This window comes from Spermophilus citellus (assembly GCF_964194105.1).
Source record: "Spermophilus citellus genome assembly, chromosome: 4".
NCBI lineage: Eukaryota > Metazoa > Chordata > Mammalia > Rodentia > Sciuridae > Spermophilus > Spermophilus citellus.
This window is the reverse complement of record NC_138185.1, coordinates 182,570,642-182,591,628: the sequence shown is the minus strand read 5'-3', so window position 1 is coordinate 182,591,628 and position 20,987 is coordinate 182,570,642. Positions and strand designations below refer to the sequence as shown.

General features: G+C 41.6%; 1 protein-coding gene across 13 annotated transcripts in view; it reads left to right on the top strand.

Annotated features, from left to right (window-relative positions):
• NPAS3 (neuronal PAS domain protein 3) overlaps positions 1–19,845 on the top strand; it is an 845,028-nt gene extending 825,183 nt beyond the window's left edge. For 9 of the 13 annotated variants that reach the window (XM_081290034.1, XM_081290033.1, XM_081290031.1 and 6 more), the window contains 3 exons: positions 9,878–10,025; positions 13,344–13,468; positions 15,435–19,845. In XM_081290034.1, coding sequence (XP_081146160.1) covers positions 9,878–10,025; positions 13,344–13,468; positions 15,435–16,789 — 1,628 coding nt within the window. In that variant the 3' untranslated portion in view covers positions 16,790–19,845. The remainder of the gene's footprint in view (positions 1–9,877; positions 10,026–13,343; positions 13,469–15,434) is intronic. The other 4 variants (XM_081290035.1, XM_081290032.1, XM_081290029.1 and 1 more) reach the window with 1 other exon arrangement.
• Positions 19,846–20,987: the final 1,142 nt, after the last annotated feature.

Genomic DNA, 20,987 nt, shown 5'->3' with positions numbered 1-20,987 from the left:
CCAACAGCAAGACTCAAACCTCTGCAGCTGTGGGATTTCAGAGAAAAGTAGACACCAAGTATAGACTTGGTGGCAGCTTTCCCTTCCCAGCACCTTACTCAGGATAAGAAAACTCTGGAAGAATTATTCCAGAGAGAGAAAGCCTTTCAGATTGTCTAAGACACCAGGTGGAGGTTTAAAAAAAAAAAGCATGACCACCCAATGTACTTGGAGGTGAGTGTTGAAAAAAAAAAAATACAGTAGTCTAAGTGTTTATTTCTTAATTACAAACTTCTATACTTCTTAACAAAACTAATACACAGCTACCTGGCATAATGCATTCCATGCTGTTTTGCATCAATAACCCCTACACTTCCCTCCTGAAGGCGTCTCATCGCCAAATGCAAGCAGACTGCTTAATGCAGGACTAATTAGTATATCCCCTTCCAGTCTGCGGGCCCTCCATTGTAATTCCTTCCCAGCTCATTTTTTTCCACAACCGAGCATCAATCAAAGTAAGTGCCCTGCCTGCCTAGGCAACACAAGATGTCCTCCATGCATTTGTCATCTGCCACACAAACAAAGGGGGAATTTAATTGTTGATTTGGGTATGCAGCCATTGCATGCAGCAAAGGAAGCTGCAAGTGAAGGAAGAAGAGTGAAGTTTGGTGGGTGGGCCAAATGCAGAGAGCACCCATGGGCTTTTTGCTATCGCCTGATCTTAGCCTTTCTTCAGAGCTGGTACAGCTTCAGGGATTTCACTGCAACCTGGGCATTGGCTGGACTTTCTCCCAAAGCAAATAATTTTTTTTCACTCCTTCCGTGTGAATATGAAAACTCCCACAGAAGGAAATGCATTTCATAGCCACTCTGTCTGCCTTTCTTCAGAAGCCAAGTCAGCCTACATCATGGTCCTGTCCATTAATTGAAGAGACTGTCACTGGGAGCAAGATAAAGCCAGATCTTTATCCAGGAATGAATTAGTATTATTATTTTATGTCTCCCCCCCAAATTCCTGCCAGCTGCTGATTTGGGTTCTTCCCATCCATGGGCAGCAAGCACAGAGAAAAAAGACCAGCACGAGAACCTAACCCACAGCTGAGTATCCGCTCTACACACTGGTCTGGAACAGCAGTATTGACATCACCCAGCAGCTTACAGAAATGCAGAATTTCAGGCCTGCCCCAGACTTACTGAATCCGAATATGCAGTTAACAAGATCCCCAGCCAACTTTTCAAAGCTTGAGAAATATTGACCATACTCTTGTATGTAGAAGGCATTGTTTTACAGAGTCAATACAACGCAACTGACCATCTTAAAAATTTCATTTTCCTCTGGATTTGGATGAATTCTATTAACGCTAAGATGTGAGTAGTGAGTTGGCTCTGAGGGTGTCTCAGGCAGTGTTCAAATGAGGCGAGTATATGATTACCTGATAACTTGATGTCTTCACAAAGATGTGAAGTTTTAAGGAGGAAGTTAGCAGAGTTTTAAAAGTAATAGTATCCAACTTAGGAAGAAAAGTAGTTCTTTGGTGTTTTCCCCCAGGTCAAAAGTTTTCCTATGCATACTTACTTGATTCCATGTGTTGAATATGAGCAGTAATATTTTCCCAGTTCAAGTTCAGCTAACATTTCTGAGTTCTTATATATACAAAATTTTGTGATATTGCTACGAGGTTTCAAAAATAACTAAGATACAGTCTTTACCTTCAAGACACTTATATAATAGAAGAGAAGATAGCTTCCAATAGTCAAATTCTGAATAGGTAAAAGAGTGTAGACAAAACACAGAAACCCCAGAGGCGGGGGGCAGGGGGGGGGGCAAGCAAGAAAGATAGAAACACCCAGGAGGGAAGCACACTGCCTGTAGACCTTGAAAGATGGTGGCAAGAAGCCAAGAAGGTAGGAGATATGCTGGGGTGTCAAGAGCATTCCAGGCTTAGAAGAGCATATGAGGAACATGGAATACAAACACAGACTCTTTCCTTTCTCCCCAGAAAGTAAGCCATAACTTTGATTTGACTGATAAATTCAATCCTCCTGTGGATTATTTTACCATTACCATTTCAATTAGTAGCTGCTTTTATTATAGTTTTTAAAAACAATAACCTTCTATTTGGAAAAAAAGTAACCCATTACTCTTATAAAACAGGATTAGGAAGATATCAATACTTTTAAATCATAAATTTTAACCTAAAACAATTAACCTAAATAAAAACTTCATCATCTCTTGTAATGGCAATCTTAATCTGGTATTTTTTTAAGTTTTCTAAGTTTTCCTTAAAACATCAATGACATCCTGCATACCTCAAAAAAAATCTCAAATTTTTAAAAATCCAAATAAGCAGCATAGGATTCAATTCATGTATGCGTCTAACATACAAGAGTTTGTCCACATGTGAGAGGTTAGCCAATGATCAGGTTGCTTAGACCTCTTTATGAACATGCATTCTTTGGTGGCTTCCTGGAATTTTTGGGGGGGAATTTCAGCTGAAATGTATTTTGGCTACAAGTAACAGAAAACCCAAGTAAAATGACTTAAGCTTTCTTTGGAATTCTCATAACTTTCTTTTCATGATGAAGATAGCTATAGCATCCGCCAATCATCACTTCCTAACAGGGTAAGGGTCCAAAGTCAGGACATGGTCAGTTGCTGTTGTGTGTTCATTTTTTAAAGAAAGAAAACACTCCCAGAGCTCCCTGCCCAGCAGAGAGAAGCACCTGTGTCTCTTTGTCCAGCGTTTTATCAGATGCCGTAGCCTAAGCTACACACTGCAAAGGAATGGAATTAACTATTTCTGAGTTCAACAATCAAGGTTTTTTTTTTTCTCCTTGGCATTTTGGAGAAGGCCACCAAACATAAAACTCAAAACCAGAGTTCTGTTTTCTGGGAGGAAGTAGCAGTGTCCATCCAGTGGTATCAACAAGGACAGCTACATGGCAGAATCTGTAAGGTTTTTGCCACCAAGTACTTGGATTTCTAAAAATCTGCATAATGGGAGAAAAAAAATAGAATTTGTCTGGGGTTCTTTATATAGTCTTGATTTCATGAAATCCTACTTTTATATACCTATACCTCCCCACTTACATTTTTTTTAAAGATGTTTCATAGACTCAACCAAATGACTGCATCCAGAAACACAAGGTCCTCTTCTATGGCCCTCTTCATCTCTTTTGCCTTTTTTTGGTTCTCCTTACTTCCCAGTCAGCTTAAAGGCTCCAGTGCCCCAGGGAGGGGAGGAATTCACCCAGCCCAAGTCAGGCCCCGAGGGCTTTCCTAGACCTACATGCCATTTTCCATACAGTTGTCACAATTATAAACTTCTTAGTAAAAATGATAAGCCTCTCTCTTGCTCACTCAAAGGCAAGTAGAGGTAAGTCACTACTTCATAGTGAAGAAAACCTTTTCAACCACTTCTCACAGTGGTGACTTACCTCCACTTTCACTGCCAGGCCTTCATCATACTCTAAACCTACCCAATCACGCCCAGGGGGAATGTACTTAGCATGATTGAGACTGAGTAGGAGAACAGGGCCACCACAGAGCCTGTTTGCTATATTTCCCAGTGCCTGACACAGGGTAGGTACACACAAAAAATACTGAGTGGTTGGATAAGTCCATTGAACTTTCCCTAAAGATTTAGGGAAGGTCCTAATTCTGTGCTGAAAAAATTTACTTCTTTTCCTTTTGATAGCAAATCCCTACAAAAATAAAGGTATGTGTCTTTTAAAATACTGTCCTTAACTTTTTTTAAGTTGAGAAGGGTAGGAATGAATAGTACTGAGAATTTCTAGTTGGACTGTGGACAACTTGAAAAAACGTGAGATGTTAGATGTCGCTTGTGCCAACAATTACTTTGATGTTCCGTGTCCTAGAACATGATACTGATACCATCAGTGTTTAAAAGCCTTAGACTCCAATTTAGTACATTATCATGGAAGAAGAAAAGGGGAATTTATTTTTCAAACTTAACAAATTGACATGTTCTAAATCAATGAAAAGTTTTCTGCATGATTCAATATTAACAGTTAATAAAAATCTATCAATTGGCAGTGGTATAGGACAAAACCTCTTCTGAGGTTGTAAATCACACAGATAGCAGTTCAAGCAGGGCCTGTCATTAGTGTATTAGGGGGGAAAAATCCATAGATGATGCAAAGTCATTCACAAAACATCTACAGGTCTTTTGTCCTTAAACTCATAACCCACGTTATGTATCAAATATCATTCAGCTTTAACAAATATTGCTCAGCACATAGACTTACCAAAAAAAAAACTAAAACCAATTTGTGAATGCTTGCTATTTAAGACATCTAGGTCGCTAATTGCAAAATCTATAGGAAAGTCTGCACAGCTTCAAAGCCTCAGTTGATCCTATGAGCAGTTCTAAATGAAAAACTGTCTCTATTGCAAGTAAATAAAGCACTTAATGCAGTCTCTGGCTACAATGCTGTTTCTCCGGTGGGTTTTGAAAATGACCTTCCTGTAAGCATCAAGGACTATAAGTTTTTAGATAAAGAAACTTGTTCTTGTTTTAAGTCTATGTCAGGTTCATTCCCCTATAGCCCACAGTTTTCAAAAGCAGAGGAAAAAGTAATCCAGAATTTTTTTTAAAAAAAGTCTGTTTCCAGAATGAAGTTCCCTGTCAGCCTGCCTTGGGCCTTAGGTGGAGAAGCAGAGATTAAAGAGTCAGTATTCTTTTTCATGTTTCATCTGCCAGTTTTGTGAATGTAGAAAGAGAACCAGTGGCTACAGCTGAGCACCCAACTGTGGTATTAAGTAGAAAGTGTGATTCTAGCACACCCGCCCTCACTTAAACACACACACACACACACACATACACACTCCACTTTAGTGAATTCAAAAATCATTTTTGGGTTTCTAGCAGAAGGCATCCCTTCTCTGCGCTCTGCAGCCACTGATGAAGGTACCTCAAGGGGGGGGGGGGGTGTGAGTGGCGCGGCAGATGCGTCCTCATATTGCCATGACGATAATGAAGCTCTTTGTTCAGCTGTGTGAATGTGAAGTGTGGAATCTCCGATGATCTCACCATTTCCTATTTCTTCTATACTTACCTGAATACACCAAGTATTGCAGCTTTTTAATGCATATGCAAACCACTAAAATGTCCTTTTGTGAGACACTCTGCTAAAAGACCGCTTTTGATATGTGTTCTTCATCTCCTCTGCAAACTGCATTCGACTGCTTCCTTCTTTTTGACACACAACTAACTCACTATTTAGACTCTTTGGCTTTGATTTTGTAGAACAGCCCAACAGGAAGAGACCATGTTCTCTTTTTTCCTTCATATTTCTGAAGGCAAACTTGTACTGATTTGTTTTGATTTACTAACAGAATTATGTTCCCGCCGCAGACACTGGCTTCCTTTATGTCCTTTCAGTCATCAGTCTATGTCTGTGGACAAAGTTTTCCCAAGGAAAACTGAAATCCCTCTGTTGGGAACTGCGTACAGGGCTGTGGGTGTGTGCTACAGCAACAAAGCTCATCGGGTTTGGGGAAGAGTGATTATTCTCTACAAGCAGAACATTTCTTGTATGCCAACCACTAAGCTTGAACCAACAGACCAGGTGACATTTTAAAAGCATATTCAATAAAACTTAGCATCCAGTTGGGTTTTTTTTTTTTTGGGGGGGGTGGGCAGGGGGAGGGAGTGAATGTAAAAAGTCACATGCTCTAAAATGTAAGCACTTTATTTTCTTTGATTGAACAAACTATCTTCTTAGGAGTCAGTAATATTTTGACTAAAAGCCAAAGAGACACTCATGGTTCTCTTAATTGTCAATGAGCAGGACTGGTACAGCGCAACTAAGAGAGAATTTAAGACTTCTTTGTTCATCTCTGCTGTATTCTTCTCCTAAGCAGAAGGTCATCTCTGTCCACCAAAGAGCACAGTTTGTAGGTCTCAGGTACCTTCACCTTGGAGGATAGGGTGACACTAAGTAGCTTGGTTTTCCTTAGGGCATTAAGAGACAAAGCAACCAGTTACACTCTAGATTAATAAGGAACATATTCTTGTGTGGTAGCAGAGGGATGCTCAGTCATGTCTGGTCCATTCAGATGTGAAAACTAAAAAGAGGCTACTTAAAAATTTCAAGATCCTTAAATAAAAACTCATTCCTATCACATACCCTTAAAGACCTAACTCCAGAGAAGTTATCTTGTGATCAGTGAATTCAGTTGAAGGACACACAGCTGCTCCACCCAAAAATTTTGTGACAGCAAAAAGGAAACTTTGGAATAAACCAAAAAGAAGCCATTGTGTGTTAGGAGTACTTAGACCATATCTCATGGGTGTGAAGGTAAAAATATCCACATGTCTATTCCTCTCCGTCTGTTTCCTTCCCTCGATGGTTTGAATTTACTCCTGAGCTCAAAAGTTTGATGAGTGTCTATCTCTTTTCTAGGGACAATTAACTATTTTTAAGGACTTCATGTCAAATAACTGACATTGTGCTTTATTCTGGTTTTCCCCCACAAAAGGGGTGTTATGAAATTGACAAATATTTTCTCATTTCTCTGTGTTATATTAACTTAAAACTTGAAAATAAAACCAACATCCACTGGATTAAAGAGAATCAAAAAAAAAGTTTTTGTGTGTTTTTCAAGTTCTCTAATTTATTACTCACTAAAAATCTCTTTCAAACTGGCACCAAGGTGGCTTTTCTTCTTGAGCTGATTAGGACCACATGAGCTCAGGAAAAGCTGTCAGATCCTGCCTCTGGCGCAGCTGGAATGATCCAACTGATTTGCCAGTATGATTTTTTTTTTCAAGAAATAAGCTTCATCCCAAAGTCATAAATTTATATTCTGAGACCCAAGCAAAAATTATTCCTTGTTCATTTTAAAAGAAGTAAAATTCCATTGTGACTTCTTTTATGAGACCTCCTGAAAAACAACTTGGGCACTGACTGTGGTCAACTTTTTCATGCTTTAGTGGTAGCTAATTTCATACACTATCAGTAGTTATCTAGATTCCTAATGATGCATGGGGGTCTCATTCACAAAACACAAATCTTCAATACAGACCTGTGACCATGCTAAAATGTTTACCCTTTAAGAGTTCTGTTTATCAGACTAGCCCAGGGTAAATGTGGGTTAGATCAAACTTGTCTTCTTCAATGGCTTGAGGTGGGCTCTGAAACCTGCTTCTTGATTGATATTCATCAAGGTAACTGAGGGGCAATCAGGTAGCTCCCTGACTCCCTAAGAAACCCCTTGCCCTTCGATCCTTTTACATCCACCTCCTCACATCAAAACTCACCTGTCCTGCCTCTCCTTCATTCAGGTCTCCTCTCTGCTAGATGGCCCCAGCCTGGGTTTGATAAGGAAGGCTGTGTGCATGCATTCATGGGCCCTAATAAATTAGTATTTGTCTTCTCAGAAAACACAGATGCATTTAAGCACACTGAGTCATCCTGCCTTATCTCTAAAAGGTGACACCATATCAGCCCGTTAGCAAATAAGCATTTCATCCCCCTTTACAGCACATACCTGAAAACCACCAGGGAGGCAGATGTTTTGCAGGATATCCATTTCACAGTTGAGATTTTGCTTGTCTGCTTGCTTTGAGTAAGAGTAAGTATCATTAGGAAAGAGGGCAGAGGTATCTTTATGTGGATTCACAAATTCTAATTTGATTTTACAATCTCTTTATTCTTTTGCCTCTGTCTATACTCTGTATTCTGGGGATACTAAGGGTTTTTGTTGTTGTTGTTGTTTTGTTTTGTTTTTAAGTTTTGCCTGCCTGCTTTTGGTCAAATTCCAGTCCAGAATTCCCAACCAGACTGAGCTGACCTGACCACCATCTCAATGTTTTCTTCATGTGATTCTCAAAAGGAGTTTCTTAGTCTCTTTGCCTTTGTATTAAAAAAAAAAAAAATACTAGAACCATTTGGAATTACCCTTTTTTCCAGATACAAAGCAGATAGAAATATACCACCAACCACTGTTTGGAATGCTGTAAGTTTTCTCTGTGAAAAGAGTGGACAGAATTACATAACCCATCATTCCTTGATTAATAGTTAACCAGGTTGAGAGGCTCTGAATAAAAGCACATCTTGTTGCATGCAACAATGGTTTGACAGAAGAGCTGTACGGCAGAGTTAGTATTTTACTGCTTTCAGCTTCACCACGCAGTTTTGTAGCCTGGGAAGCCATGCATGCAGAATGGAAGAACTTACAATTGCCTACAAAAGGAGAGTACAATGCTACCTGTGGAGCCTTGATACCAAGGGAAGGTGACAGTTCCGGACCTTAGAAATACCCTAAACTGTGCGGTAATTTCAGAATGGAACTTACCACAAATGAAACACTCATAAGTGAGCCTTTTTCAAGCAACAGTGCCGACATAATTATTAAACTTTACAACCATGCATTTAGTGTATTGGGGGAAAAAAGGGGAGAGGAGAAGAAAACATGAAAGCAAGTATATTCATAGATGTAAGAAGAGGAGGTTTGAATTGAGACCACTCTCAGAAGCAGGAGAGTGGCTCAGGACATGATGGGAAGAGTTTCTACAGCCTGAGACACAGCTCTTTTCCAAAGTGATTCCCCTTCACCCATCCACCCCCCCCCCCAAAAAAAATCAAAATGTACTTCATGAAACTATTGTATATGAAGCACTTATTAGCCGTAATTAAATGGACAATATGAATTTACTACGTCTTTAGGACTCTGGCTTGTTCTGGTTTAGAGCAAGATGATTAATGCAAATACATATTACTTGAGATAACCATTTAGCAGCTAATTTAGCCAAATTTATTACAGCAGTTAGAGGTTTTTCATTTTAGCAGACGGAGACAAGGACATGCCAAAAGTGAGCCACGTAGACGAGTGCACACTGCCCTCTAGTGGCCAGACGGCCGGTGAGCTTTTGGGGGGGGGCGCCGTGTTGCCGCTGTCCGTATCCAAGTCATAACAGCAGTTTTTGCACATTTCCGGCATCCTTTTAAACCATTCCCATCCATAGCACTTTATTTCAAAGGATGATTTACTGCACTTTCCCCTTTTACTAGCTCAGGACTACCCAGATACAAATCAAATCAATTTCAACTTGGCAAGATTTTGGTTAAAGTATCATTTTTAACATCTGCATTTTAAAGCTCCCTTTCAGTGGGTATTTAATGGCACCGTTTCACATTAGTGATTGTTTTTACTTGTTCCTTCATTTTGGGCCATATTTCAGAGTCTGTGTGGAGCTGTCACTCTGTTTGGCTCTAGCCAAGTCAATTCTGTGCCTCCCTTAGGCCAATGTTTTTCTCTGACTCAACTGGGGGATTTATTTTGTTCCAACCTTCAGCGGTCTCACCAGAATTTCCCCTGACTGACCAATGTAAATTTAGTTCACCCAGGGACTATAAATGCTGTTAGACAAGATCAAAGGACCAGGTGTAGAAGGATGCCAGTTGATACTGCTTGCACTGAGGGCAGATGACCAAAGGAGAGGAGTAAAACGGCTTTGGAACCAAATCTCCAGAACCTCAAAAGAGCGCTATCTTGAAGCTATGAATAAATCACATACAAATTTGCCTTCTTACCATTTGACATCAAACCCATTGACAATATCCACACCACATTAGGTATTCTTCGAGCCAAAAAGATTAGTGGTCCTTTTATGCTTCCTTTCACACCATGGCTGCCCCGAATGGAATAGAGTCTTGCTACTAATGCCAGTAACCCTGGCTCCAGAGCTACCGCTCCACTGAATTGTTGATTCCATTTGTCCTACTAATGGGATCCTACATTAAGTACACAGAGGAGCACCCCTGGCTTGGTACAGGACCTTCTGTTTTGAGACTTAAGATTTTGCAGGAATGAAAAATCATTTGGTCCCAGTCTTAATATGATGCCTCTATCTTGCTTTTTCCCCCCCAGTGCTGAATAAGGGTCAGTGTGTGACGAAGTATTACCGTTGGATGCAGAAGAACGGAGGATATATCTGGATACAGTCTAGTGCCACCATAGCTATCAATGCCAAGAATGCAAATGAAAAGAACATCATCTGGGTGAATTATCTCCTTAGGTATATTTTCTCCTTGTTTTATTTCTGTCTCAATTATAAACTGTGCAGCCCTATAGTTAATAGCTGGCATGTTGTAGAAAGTATTATCTTTAGATTTTACTTGGTATGGAATTTCATGGAAGTTCTGCTCTTAGTTCCATGAGAGTCAAAGAAATGTAAGACCAAACTTTTGCAAGGATCTTGCAGAGAAGATTTGCAAGATGCTCAGTAATTCTTAGGTTGTCGACATATGATCAGCTCCAAAGAGGTTGCTTTGATCTCCTCACAAATGCTCAGACCAGAAAAAGACTATGGACCTTTGTCTGCAACTGAAGCATTAAAAAAGCACCTCCTTATCCTCCACCACATACTCCCAGCCTTGTGAGAATTAAGCTCAAAAGGAGATGTGGGGAGAAGTAGCAGGGTAGAATATATTCTTCTTGTATTTCATCCTTTTGATGCTCCCAGCCTATTTCAGAGCATATGATTCTCTAGATATTGAGGTAAAGTGAGTGGCTTTGCCAGAATAATGACAATCTCAGTATAAAAAAAAATGAAGACAATCTTTTGCCTACTGCTCTGTGAACTCAGGAAAGCTTTACTGCTCTTACAATGTATCCTCAAATTTATATCCATGTATGAGTTCAAGGTCAACTGCCTCCTAAATTCTGGTATGAGACACCTTTTCTCTCTCTTTCCCTATCTATACTCTGCTTTTGGATCCAAGCAAGTGGAAAAGGAACCAGTATCAACAGACAGGGTGGTCTGGGTTTGGGGGGAAAGCCTTCTGGGAGATGCTCTAATCCTGTCATGAAGCTATCACAATGCTTGGCTTGGCTCTCTGCCACCACTGTCATTCCAGTCTTTGGCTTCTAAAGCCACCAAGCAGGGCCCACATATGGTTTGAGGAGAAAACATCCAATAGGTCTAATGAGCAGAAGTTGGTGCCCTGTGTGGATAATGTTGATTGGGACTACCTGAATCCCCATTTTTCTTTGAGACAGCCAACTACACCTGAGATGCTAACAACCATGGCTCACCAGCATGCTGGCCTGTCAGTGTTTCACATACTTTGGTGATGACTTGAAGGCATGAATGTGCTTGCTTCCAAAGACATTAGTGTCAATCAGACACTAATGATTATTGCTCTAGAGAGGACCTTAATGGGTACCACTTAAAAGAATCTTCATTTATCTACTTTCTTTTCCTTTTTTGACCTTTGCTGCTCTGTATTAATTCCCTCTAAAAGTAAAAGTATGTGTATTTAATGCCATTTTCTCCAAGACTTGATTTTCATGCAAACTATACCCTTTAGAAAGTTATAAAAGCTTTTATAACAAACAGAAAATAGAACAAGGTATTGTGGGATTGACATTCTTTTGGCTGAGCAAAAATGGTGCTGTGCCAATGACACCCACTACTATTAAGAAATAAGCATTGATGACAAGAACATTATAGGCTGGAAAGTGTCTGTCTTCCATGTTAACATAAGGTACTGAAGTCATCTATATGGTGGTTATGCCCATTCTGTGAGATATTTTTCTATCTAAATCTTTCCTACTGTCTCATCAGCCTCATGACTTCCTATTCTGTCCACAAATGGAGGGAGTAAGAAGAGTTAGGAAAAGTCAATCTATACAACCGTGGATCAACACCATTGATCTAGCCAAGAGTCAAATGGTACATAAGCCTTTGGTAATTCTGTTTCACCGAATTCCATATAGATAGGGGGCAGTTTGAGTATCAGGCTTCAATCTTCAGAGCCTGAGTCTCAGATGTGGTAGACCTACCCTGAGGTTGATGATATGAGACAGTAAGCTGAAGGACACTGACCCTTGAACTCCCATGGTATCTGGAGTAAAGAACACTGATGTTGATGGATTTTTAGCAGAGGAAATTCCACCAAGCCAGCATCCATGAAGGTCATTCTGTAGGCTGGAGATCTACTTAGAAAAGGACGTTGCCTAGACAAAATAGCAACTACTGAAGTTTGGCTTTCTTTCCCAAATTCTGATCTTTTGTTCTTTCCCAAGCAATACTTTCCTACTGTCTTTTTTTCCAGAATCCCTTACTTCTGGGTCCCATCCTGGCTCATCCTTCTCTATTCTGAAATTACCTGCCTAATATTCTTCCCATTCCCTTATAACATGGAATAGAATTATAGACTCAGAGTATTCAGAGACAGCAAAGTGCTAAGTCCACCTTCCTACCATTAGTCTCATCTGATTATCAGGAGAAAGTTTTGTTGCTGAAGCTAATTCACACTAAGGAGTAAATGCCTGATAATCCATCTTTGTGAATTAATTCTCCCAGGGACATCTGCAGTTTTTAAAGTAGTTACTGAAATAGTGACTCTTTAACATAGGAAATTCACTACAGGCTAGCAAAACAAATCAGTAATCATCTGTTGTAAATCTCTGCTTGGCTGGCCATCCAGGAAGGATAGAAGAGGCATTTCCTGTTCCAAGGCAGGATGCCTCCCTGTGCCTTCAGATTTCAGCAGCCTATGTTGCTCATACACTTTCAGGCCAGCTGGAAGTGGCTTTTCCAGAAGACAACTAGCTCTGGAACTGACCGAACATGCTCTCTTTTCCAGAAGAGGCTTGTTTCTGAATTAAAAATAGACCAAAAATTAAGCACATTTGTGCAAATGGGGTTAGATCCATTCTGTTAGGGCCTCTCTCACACTGGGACTCTCCCCACTGCAATCAGATTCCCAGCTAACAAGCCACAGGTGTACACCACATGAGCAGATGAAAATGTGATTGTAATGGGTGTGTTGACAGTTCAGTAGCCATAATCCATGCATCCCAAGGTACACCTGTGCATCTGTCAGATCGTTAGGCACTGAAGATTCTGCCCCCCCCACCCCCACCAATAGCTTTGGAACTATCTGAACAGCTGAGAAGTTACATCAAGGGGCCAAGACAAGGGTACTGAGGCAATGGACTCATTAAGAGCCCAAGAGAAGGTAGGGCACACCAGGAGGTATGGGAATGAATTGTTGAGAGTACTTCTCATCCTCCCAGCCCCCCAGGGGTTATACTGGGAGGAATGTCAAGCAGCACAGTTCCCTGGCCTCCAGTGGTACCTGATTATTTAAAAGGTTTTTAGTGGCTTTCATGCAGCATTTGGGTATTCAATCATTGTCGCAGGGTGCACCTGTACCCTGGCTCATGCAATATAGGCTTCTGTAAAAGTCCCATGAAGAGCTGAGAAATGATTTCCTCTTTAGTCTCCTAAACTTTCTAAACTCCACAATTTTGGGAGAAGGTGGTCCAAAGCAAACCATTCAGAAAAGGTGACTGCAATCCTGAGGAATGTCTCCCTCCCCCACAGTAATCCTGAATACAAGGACACGCCCATGGACATCGCACAGCTCCCCCACCTGCCAGAGAAAACTTCTGAATCTTCTGAGACATCCGACTCTGAATCAGACTCTAAAGACACCTCAGGTATTACAGGTATTACTTCTCCTCCATGTTCTATAGTTATGACTGCCTTGTCTGAAAGGAAGGGTGGGCAGTAGTCAAGGGCCATGGTCAAAGCCAAGTAACACATTTAAATTTTAAATGTGTACATCAAGTTATTACTGAGTCTCCTCTCTCTACATATACAAATGCATATATTTACATTGTATATAAATATGTGTGTGTATGTTGTGATATATATGTGTGAGAGAGAGTGTGTATATATATAATAACATAAACATACAGAGGGCAAGAGACTGATTTAGCAATCACTTATGTAATGTTAGACCTTCCTTGACCACGTAGAGGAGCTATGCTATAACCCCATAGCTCTGTGGCCTCTTTACTGGAAGCAGGCACCAGAGAGCTTCCTCCAAGAGTGTCTGACTTTGCACCACAAATGTTCATACCTTCACCAAGTTGGGATTGAACTCCTAAAGTAGGATACTTAATGGCATCTATAAATGCCTGTCACGCTGTTAGAATATTACTTATTTTCTTTTTGTTTGTTGATGCTGTTTTTTGGTTTGTTTGGTTTTTTTTCCTTGGTACTGGGGATTGAACTCAGGGTTACTTTACCACTGAGCTACATCCCCAGTCCTTTTTATTTTTAATGTTAAGATGGGGGTCTCAGTAAATTGCTGAGAGTCTTAGTAAATTGGCAAGGCTGGGCTCAAACTTGCAATCCTCCTGGTCAGCCTCCCGAGTCACAGGGATTACAGGCATGGGCCAGGACACCTGGTCTGTTACTCATTTTCTCAATTATCAGAACAAATCCATGCTTTCCCCTTTCTAGGCAGTTTGACAAGCAAACTTTGCAAATAGTTACTTGGAGTTCAGGAAAATTAATGCAAAAATTTGCTTTTCCTCCTATCCCCAATTCCATTCCACAGATGTTCGAGAGCCAGGGAGCCCAGAACTGGCAAATTTTTATAGCTGCAAAAATTGCTAAACCTTTTCTAACCCCATCTCTTCTGCTACAAAAAGGGAAGTGAAGGCCAGAGAGTTACATGATTTGCCCAATGTTCTAATCCCAACCACATCCAAAATGGTCATGGCAAAGTGGTAAAAATCAGTATCATCCTTGAATCTTCTAAGACTGTTTTTACTGGTACAATCTAATCTTCCTAAAATGTGGGAGGTTATTAGAGTTCCCCCACACCCCCTATCATCAGGGCACCTGTGCTCCAAGTTTATCAACTGGAATGCCTGTACTTTAGACATAGCCTTGGAAAAGCAAGAGAAAGTGAAGAGTACTCATGGAGAATCTTGATTGTTTTCCTACCTCCTAAATTGTATTGATTTGAAAGTTCTTTACTATGGCAGAAGTTCTAGAATAGTCTCTGCTCTTATTTATAACAGTGAACAAAACAGACAAAAATCCCCTACCACCATAGGGCTTATATTCTAGATGGGGGAAGAGATAGAAGCAAATAAAGTCATACAGTGAATCAGATGGTGAATCCTAAGTGCTATGGATAAAAATAATTTAATAGAACAGAGTGTAGTTTTCAATAATGAACAAAAATATTCACCAGCGGAAGGTGCAGACCTCTCAAAGTGTCACTTTGTATGCCTTAATTTTTCTTTGATACTAGCACCTCATTGCTGGTTACTCATTCTCTGGGTATCATTATAGGGCTTCTCAAACTATAATATGCCTTAGAATCTCCTGGGGAGCTTGTTCAAATGCAGTACATGATTCAGTGGGTCCAAGAGGGGCTGAGATTCTTCCTTTGTACCAGGTGTCCAGGTGAGGCCCATGCTGCTAGCCCATGCCCAACCCTCCAAGAAAACTTCTGCTAATCTAGGCCCTCAACACAGAAAGTCCAGGCTTTAAGTCACCAGAAGATGGTACCTTCCCTGCCCCACTGTGGTTTCTGCCCTGCTAACGGGATGTTCTCTCTGTCTCTCCTTTCCCCGCACCCACCCTGTCACCCCGGCCGCTGGCCCCACGCAGAGGACAATGAGAACTCCAAGTCCGATGAGAAGGGGAATCAGTCTGAGAACAGCGAAGACCCAGAGCCCGACCGGAAGAAGTCAGGCAACGCGTGCGACAACGACATGAACTGCAACGACGACGGCCACAGCTCCAGCAATCCGGACAGCCGCGACAGCGACGACAGCTTCGAGCACTCGGACTTTGAGAACCCCAAGGCAGCAGAGGACGGCTTCGGTGCACTGGGCCCTATGCAGATCAAAGTGGAGCGCTACGTGGAGAGCGAGTCGGACCTGCGGCTGCAGAACTGCGAGTCGCTCACGTCCGACAGCGCCAAGGACTCGGACAGCGCCGGCGAGGCGGGCGCGCAGGCCTCCAGCAAGCATCAGAAGCGCAAGAAGAGGCGGAAACGGCAGAAGGGCGGCAGCACCAGTCGCCGGCGCCTGTCCAGTGCGTCGAGCCCTGGCGGCCTGGACGCAGGCTTGGTGGAGCCCCCGCGGCTGCTGTCCTCCCCCCACAGTGCCTCGGTGCTCAAGATCAAGACGGAGATCTCGGAACCTATCAACTTCGATAACGACAGCAGCATCTGGAACTACCCGCCCAACCGGGAGATCTCCAGGAATGAGTCTCCCTACAGCATGACCAAGCCCCCAAGCTCGGAGCACTTCCCGTCCCCGCAGGGCGGCGGGGGCGGCGGGGGGCTGCACGTGGCCATCCCGGATTCGGTCCTCACCCCGCCGGGCGCCGACGGCGCGGCTGCCCGCAAGACTCAATTCAGCACCTCGGCCACCACGGCCTTGGCCCCTGTCGCCTCCGATCCGCTGTCGCCCCCGCTCTCGGCGTCCCCGCGGGACAAGCACCCTGGGGGCGGCGGCAGCGGCAGCGGCGGTGGCAGCAGTGGTGGTCCGAGCGCGTCCAACTCCTTGCTGTACACTGGGGACCTGGAGGCGCTGCAGAGGTTGCAGGCGGGCAACGTCGTGCTCCCGCTGGTGCACCGGGTGACCGGGACCCTGGCCGCCACCAGCACGGCGGCACAGAGGGTCTACACCACGGGCACCATCCGCTATGCGCCCGCCGAGGTGACCCTGGCCATGCAGGGCAACCTGCTGCCCAACGCGCACGCTGTTAACTTCGTGGACGTTAACAGCCCCGGCTTCGGCCTCGACCCCAAGACGCCCATGGAGATGCTCTACCACCACGTGCACCGGCTCAACATGTCGGGACCGTTTGGCGGCGCCGTGAGCGCGGCCAGCCTGACGCAGATGCCCGCTGGCAACGTGTTCACCACGGCCGAGGGACTCTTCTCCACGCTGCCCTTCCCGGTCTACAGCAACGGCATCCACGCGGCACAGACTCTGGAGCGCAAGGAGGACTGAGGCGCCGCCCGCCGGGGTGCGCAGGGTCCGCTCGGAGGAGGCATCGTTGGCGTTTTCGTTTAGACCTTTAATTCTAGCACTTTGAATTCGAGCAGGTCAGCGTCTTCTTTCAACACGATGGTCCCCATTCCATCCCCTCTTTCTTTAACGTGACTTATTCTTTCCTGTAAAGATATGTTTATTTTTTTGCCTTCAGAGGGTCAGATGACCAGTTGCCTGCCATTTTGTCTTCTTCTAAGATGTGTGTTGGGTTGTTTTGCTTTCCTTTGCATCTTTATTAAGATGTCTTTAATGTGTGTATGCCTCTGCCATAGAATACTCAGTCTTGTGGTCAAGAGATTTCTCAAGTGACAACCATTGGGTTTTCTTCATAAAGATCTTGATATGATCAAGATGGAAAGAGACAAGCATAAACAATGTGCCCTGTTTGACTAAGTCAAATGAAATGGGGTGGGTTTTTTTGTTGTTGTTGTTTCTGTTCCTAATTCCTTTAAAAATAGGGAAATAGTATTTTAGAATTTTATGCAGAATTTAATTCTCTTTTTATGGTTAAGATTTTAAGATTTTCTTACTTGCACATAAAAATAATTTGGGTTCTTAAACTTAATTTCTGGCCTGTGACTAGAATGTTTTAAAAAAAAAAGTTGGACTAAATGTTAATTACTGAAACATTAACTTAATTTCTAAAACCATGGTGCTATCATTTATTAATCTGTAATGTCTTCATACAAAATGCAGCTCCTGGGCTGGGTTTTTGGGGAAAAAAAAATGTGTTCTGTCCTGGTCTGGAGTCCGTTGCTGCAGTCTCCTTGGTTAGTTAAGACAAAGCCCTCATTAACATTTGCTGCAGGACTTAAAGTTTTTTACCTCCCAACTAACAAACATAGCCTCACATTAAATTTAATGGGTCAGTAAAGCCCTTTTAAAGGGGGGCTTTTGAAAAACTCAATCAAACTGATTTGAGGAGCAGTTTAGGTACATACTGCCTTTTATTGAGCTTTTTTTTCCCCCTTACTCAGTCTAACTGAGGCTAATTTTGCAACTTCAATAACACTTCAGAGTAAAGGAAGGAAAAGTATTTAACATGTTTTTGGTTTGTTTCATTTCTTGCTGAAAAAAAAAAAAACGGTTTGTATTTTGGGGGACTGACTTGATGGAATTTATTTCCCTTGGTTCTAATTTCTAAGTTGAAACCAATAAGTTTTAAAACTAAAGAATGGGTTAATAAGCTTCAGACAGATAACTGCAACTGAAAACTGCACATTAAGTTAAAAAAGGAAAAAAAAAAGAAAAAGAAAAAGAAAAAAATATCCTATTTTGTCTTTGTTGCCAGAAATCAGTGTGGTGTCAAACACTCCAAATGACTGTCAAGTATAAATTCTTCTTCCACTTCATTTTTGGCAGCTGTTTGTTAAGGCATCTAATAACAGATGTGAGAACTGTAATGTGTACGGTGTGTACGTGTCCTTGGCTGTCAGTTCCATTGCAGTTTCAATGTGTGTTTCTATATGCAGTATATACTAAGCTAATGTAGTTGTTTTGTCCTTTGTCTTCTCTGTGCTCTATCTCTAGTCCGGAGTGGTACAGTCCCATTCCTGCAGTCCTAGTGAATCAGTGATTCTTGGGGGTTAGTGGTTTTTGTGTGGTGGCCTTCCTCTGTAATGTCACCCTATACTGCTTCTACTGTCTGTGAATCTCCGTTTTACTTTTTTAAATTCCTGCTGTTGCTTTGCTGGTGTATATTCTCCCTATCTCTCCTTTCTTTCCCTCCCTTTCCTGTCTCCCTTTTCCCCCTCCTCTACTTTCCTTCCCCTGTCCCCAAAATCTTTTTCATTCTCAGAGATAAAAAGACTCTTAACTAGCTCAAGGTTAATGGAGCCATTTTCCCACAACGGAATTCTGGGTATGCCTCTCTCTCTCTCTCTCTCTCTCTCTCTCTCTCTCTCTCTCTCTCTCTCTCTCTCTCTCCTGGAGTGCTACGCAAAGCACTGAAGAATAATGCTCAGATATATTAAATAAATCGATGCCATACAGCCTCAGTTGTTAACATTCCCAGAGTCCCTTGTGCTCTACCTATAAGCAGTGGGTGCTTTTCTTTGGTTTTCTTTCAGGTTGGCTGATGGAGCAATATATAAAGCAATTACCAGTGAGACAGAAAATTATTTCAAAGGTCAACCAACATTTTTAAAAAACAAAATGGGAGGGGGTAATGGAATATAGAATTGTCATATATATTTGTTTATTTGTGCAATGCTAATATAGTAACTCGGCTGTCCTTTGAATATCACTGTGTTGAGTGGATTCCTCTCGAACCTTTGATTCTGTGAGTTGGGCCCACACCATGCTGGAATAATAGCAGAAGGAAGTTAAATGCCACAACTTTTAGTAGTGAACTTCCCTGAAGGACTTAGGTTGTATAGAAGGTGAAGAAGGCCGATCGAGAAATTTAAAGATTAATTTTGGAAGCTCTACTCTAGCTATCAAACAATCAAAGGAATGCACCTATCAGCTACAAAGAACAGCTAGACAGCTGTTTTATTTTTTCTTTTATAAATGTTTCTGTGTTGTGTCAAAATGATTTCTGGTGATTTAAACTAACAGATAATCACAGCTGCTGTCTAAATCCATAGTGTTTAAAATTACAAAATGAAAAAAAAAATACTTCATTACCTGTGAAGACTGTGTCTGTGTTTTTAACTATTTCTTGTACAAATATATGAAAACTTTTATGAGGAGACTGGTGCCAAGTAGCTGAATAATGGGGAAAGGGATATTCTGTTCGTAAAAAATCTTAGCAGTGTTACCAACTCTACGATATATATATAAAAAATAATTAAAACGTTACAAAGCGACAGCGATGGTACATTTGTTTTGTGTGAAGCTAACCGGACCTAACTTCCTGAGTGCCTGGCTTATTTTGAAACATTTTTTTTTCATTGACCATTGATAATGCTGCAAATCAGAAATGTACATACTTCATTTACAACAGGGTTCTTTTTATACTTTTGTAGATTCTCATACATGTCACATACATGGTTGTCTTTTATGTAACTTAATTTTTTCATCCGCAGGTGCCATTTTCATAATAAACTTCTCTTGGATTTGTTACTATCTGGCATCATTTCTTTTACATGTAACCATCCTAACTAATGAATGCTGGTAGTATTTGTTTAAGCAGGTACCTTGGTCATTATTCTCTATCTTTAAAAAAAATATATATTAAAAAAATGCATCCTTATTTTTGCTAGTTTTGGAAAAAAAAATACATAGCTTGTGTACTGATGAGGCTGACAAGGCACAGATTAAGATGCTAATCCAAATACTACACGGAACTTGCAACCATCCTAAATTTTCAGCTACCCCAACTCATTGTCATACTGAGCATTATTATGCACATTATCAAAGCTGAACAATGGGCCTGCGACATTACCACTATGTGAAGCGTGCATTTTTTCTTGATTAATGCACCTTAAGTGATGACAGTTTTCATACATTAATCATTTAAAATGCACTCGATATTTTCATTTATTACAACTTATATAACCAACTGTTCCATTGCTTATATCTTCTCTTTATACTAAATATGTATTTTCTTTCTCCAGACAGGCTGAGTCATGTTGTGCTGTGTTATAGTTAGGTCCGTAGGTGGCCTGTCCCATTTCAAGGCAGATTATCTGCTAACTCTTCTTTTAAAAAGTGTCAACTGTTACCTCAAAGTTAAGGGTAAGATGGGTCACCTGTTAAGTCTGTGCTCTCCAAAAAAATGAAGATATGTAAATGATCGAGCTTTTAAAAAAAAGAAAAGACAAACTCTTCTGTCCAAAAGCTACAAACAATAGTAAATATCTCCCTAGTTTAAGTCTTCAGTGATAGTGGCCAACTGAGGGGCAGTTTTTAATAGTGGAGGGGAAGTGTGGTTAGGGTTGTGGGGCCCTAGATTTCTCTATTGTGCCCTGAGTTCTTGAAATAGGTACACAACAATAGCGAACATGGAGAAAGTGAGAACACAGAACTGAGCTCACCCAACTATCTTTTATAAAATTTCTCTAACCCAAGCTCCTGAGAGTCAGAGGATATAGTATAGCAAGACTAAGAAGTCAAAATTTGGTGAAGTTAGAAACTCAATCCTGAGCAGATGAACTTGAGTGAGGAGACCAAGGTGCTCTCTGGGTGTTGGTGAAACTGCTGTTAGTGACAG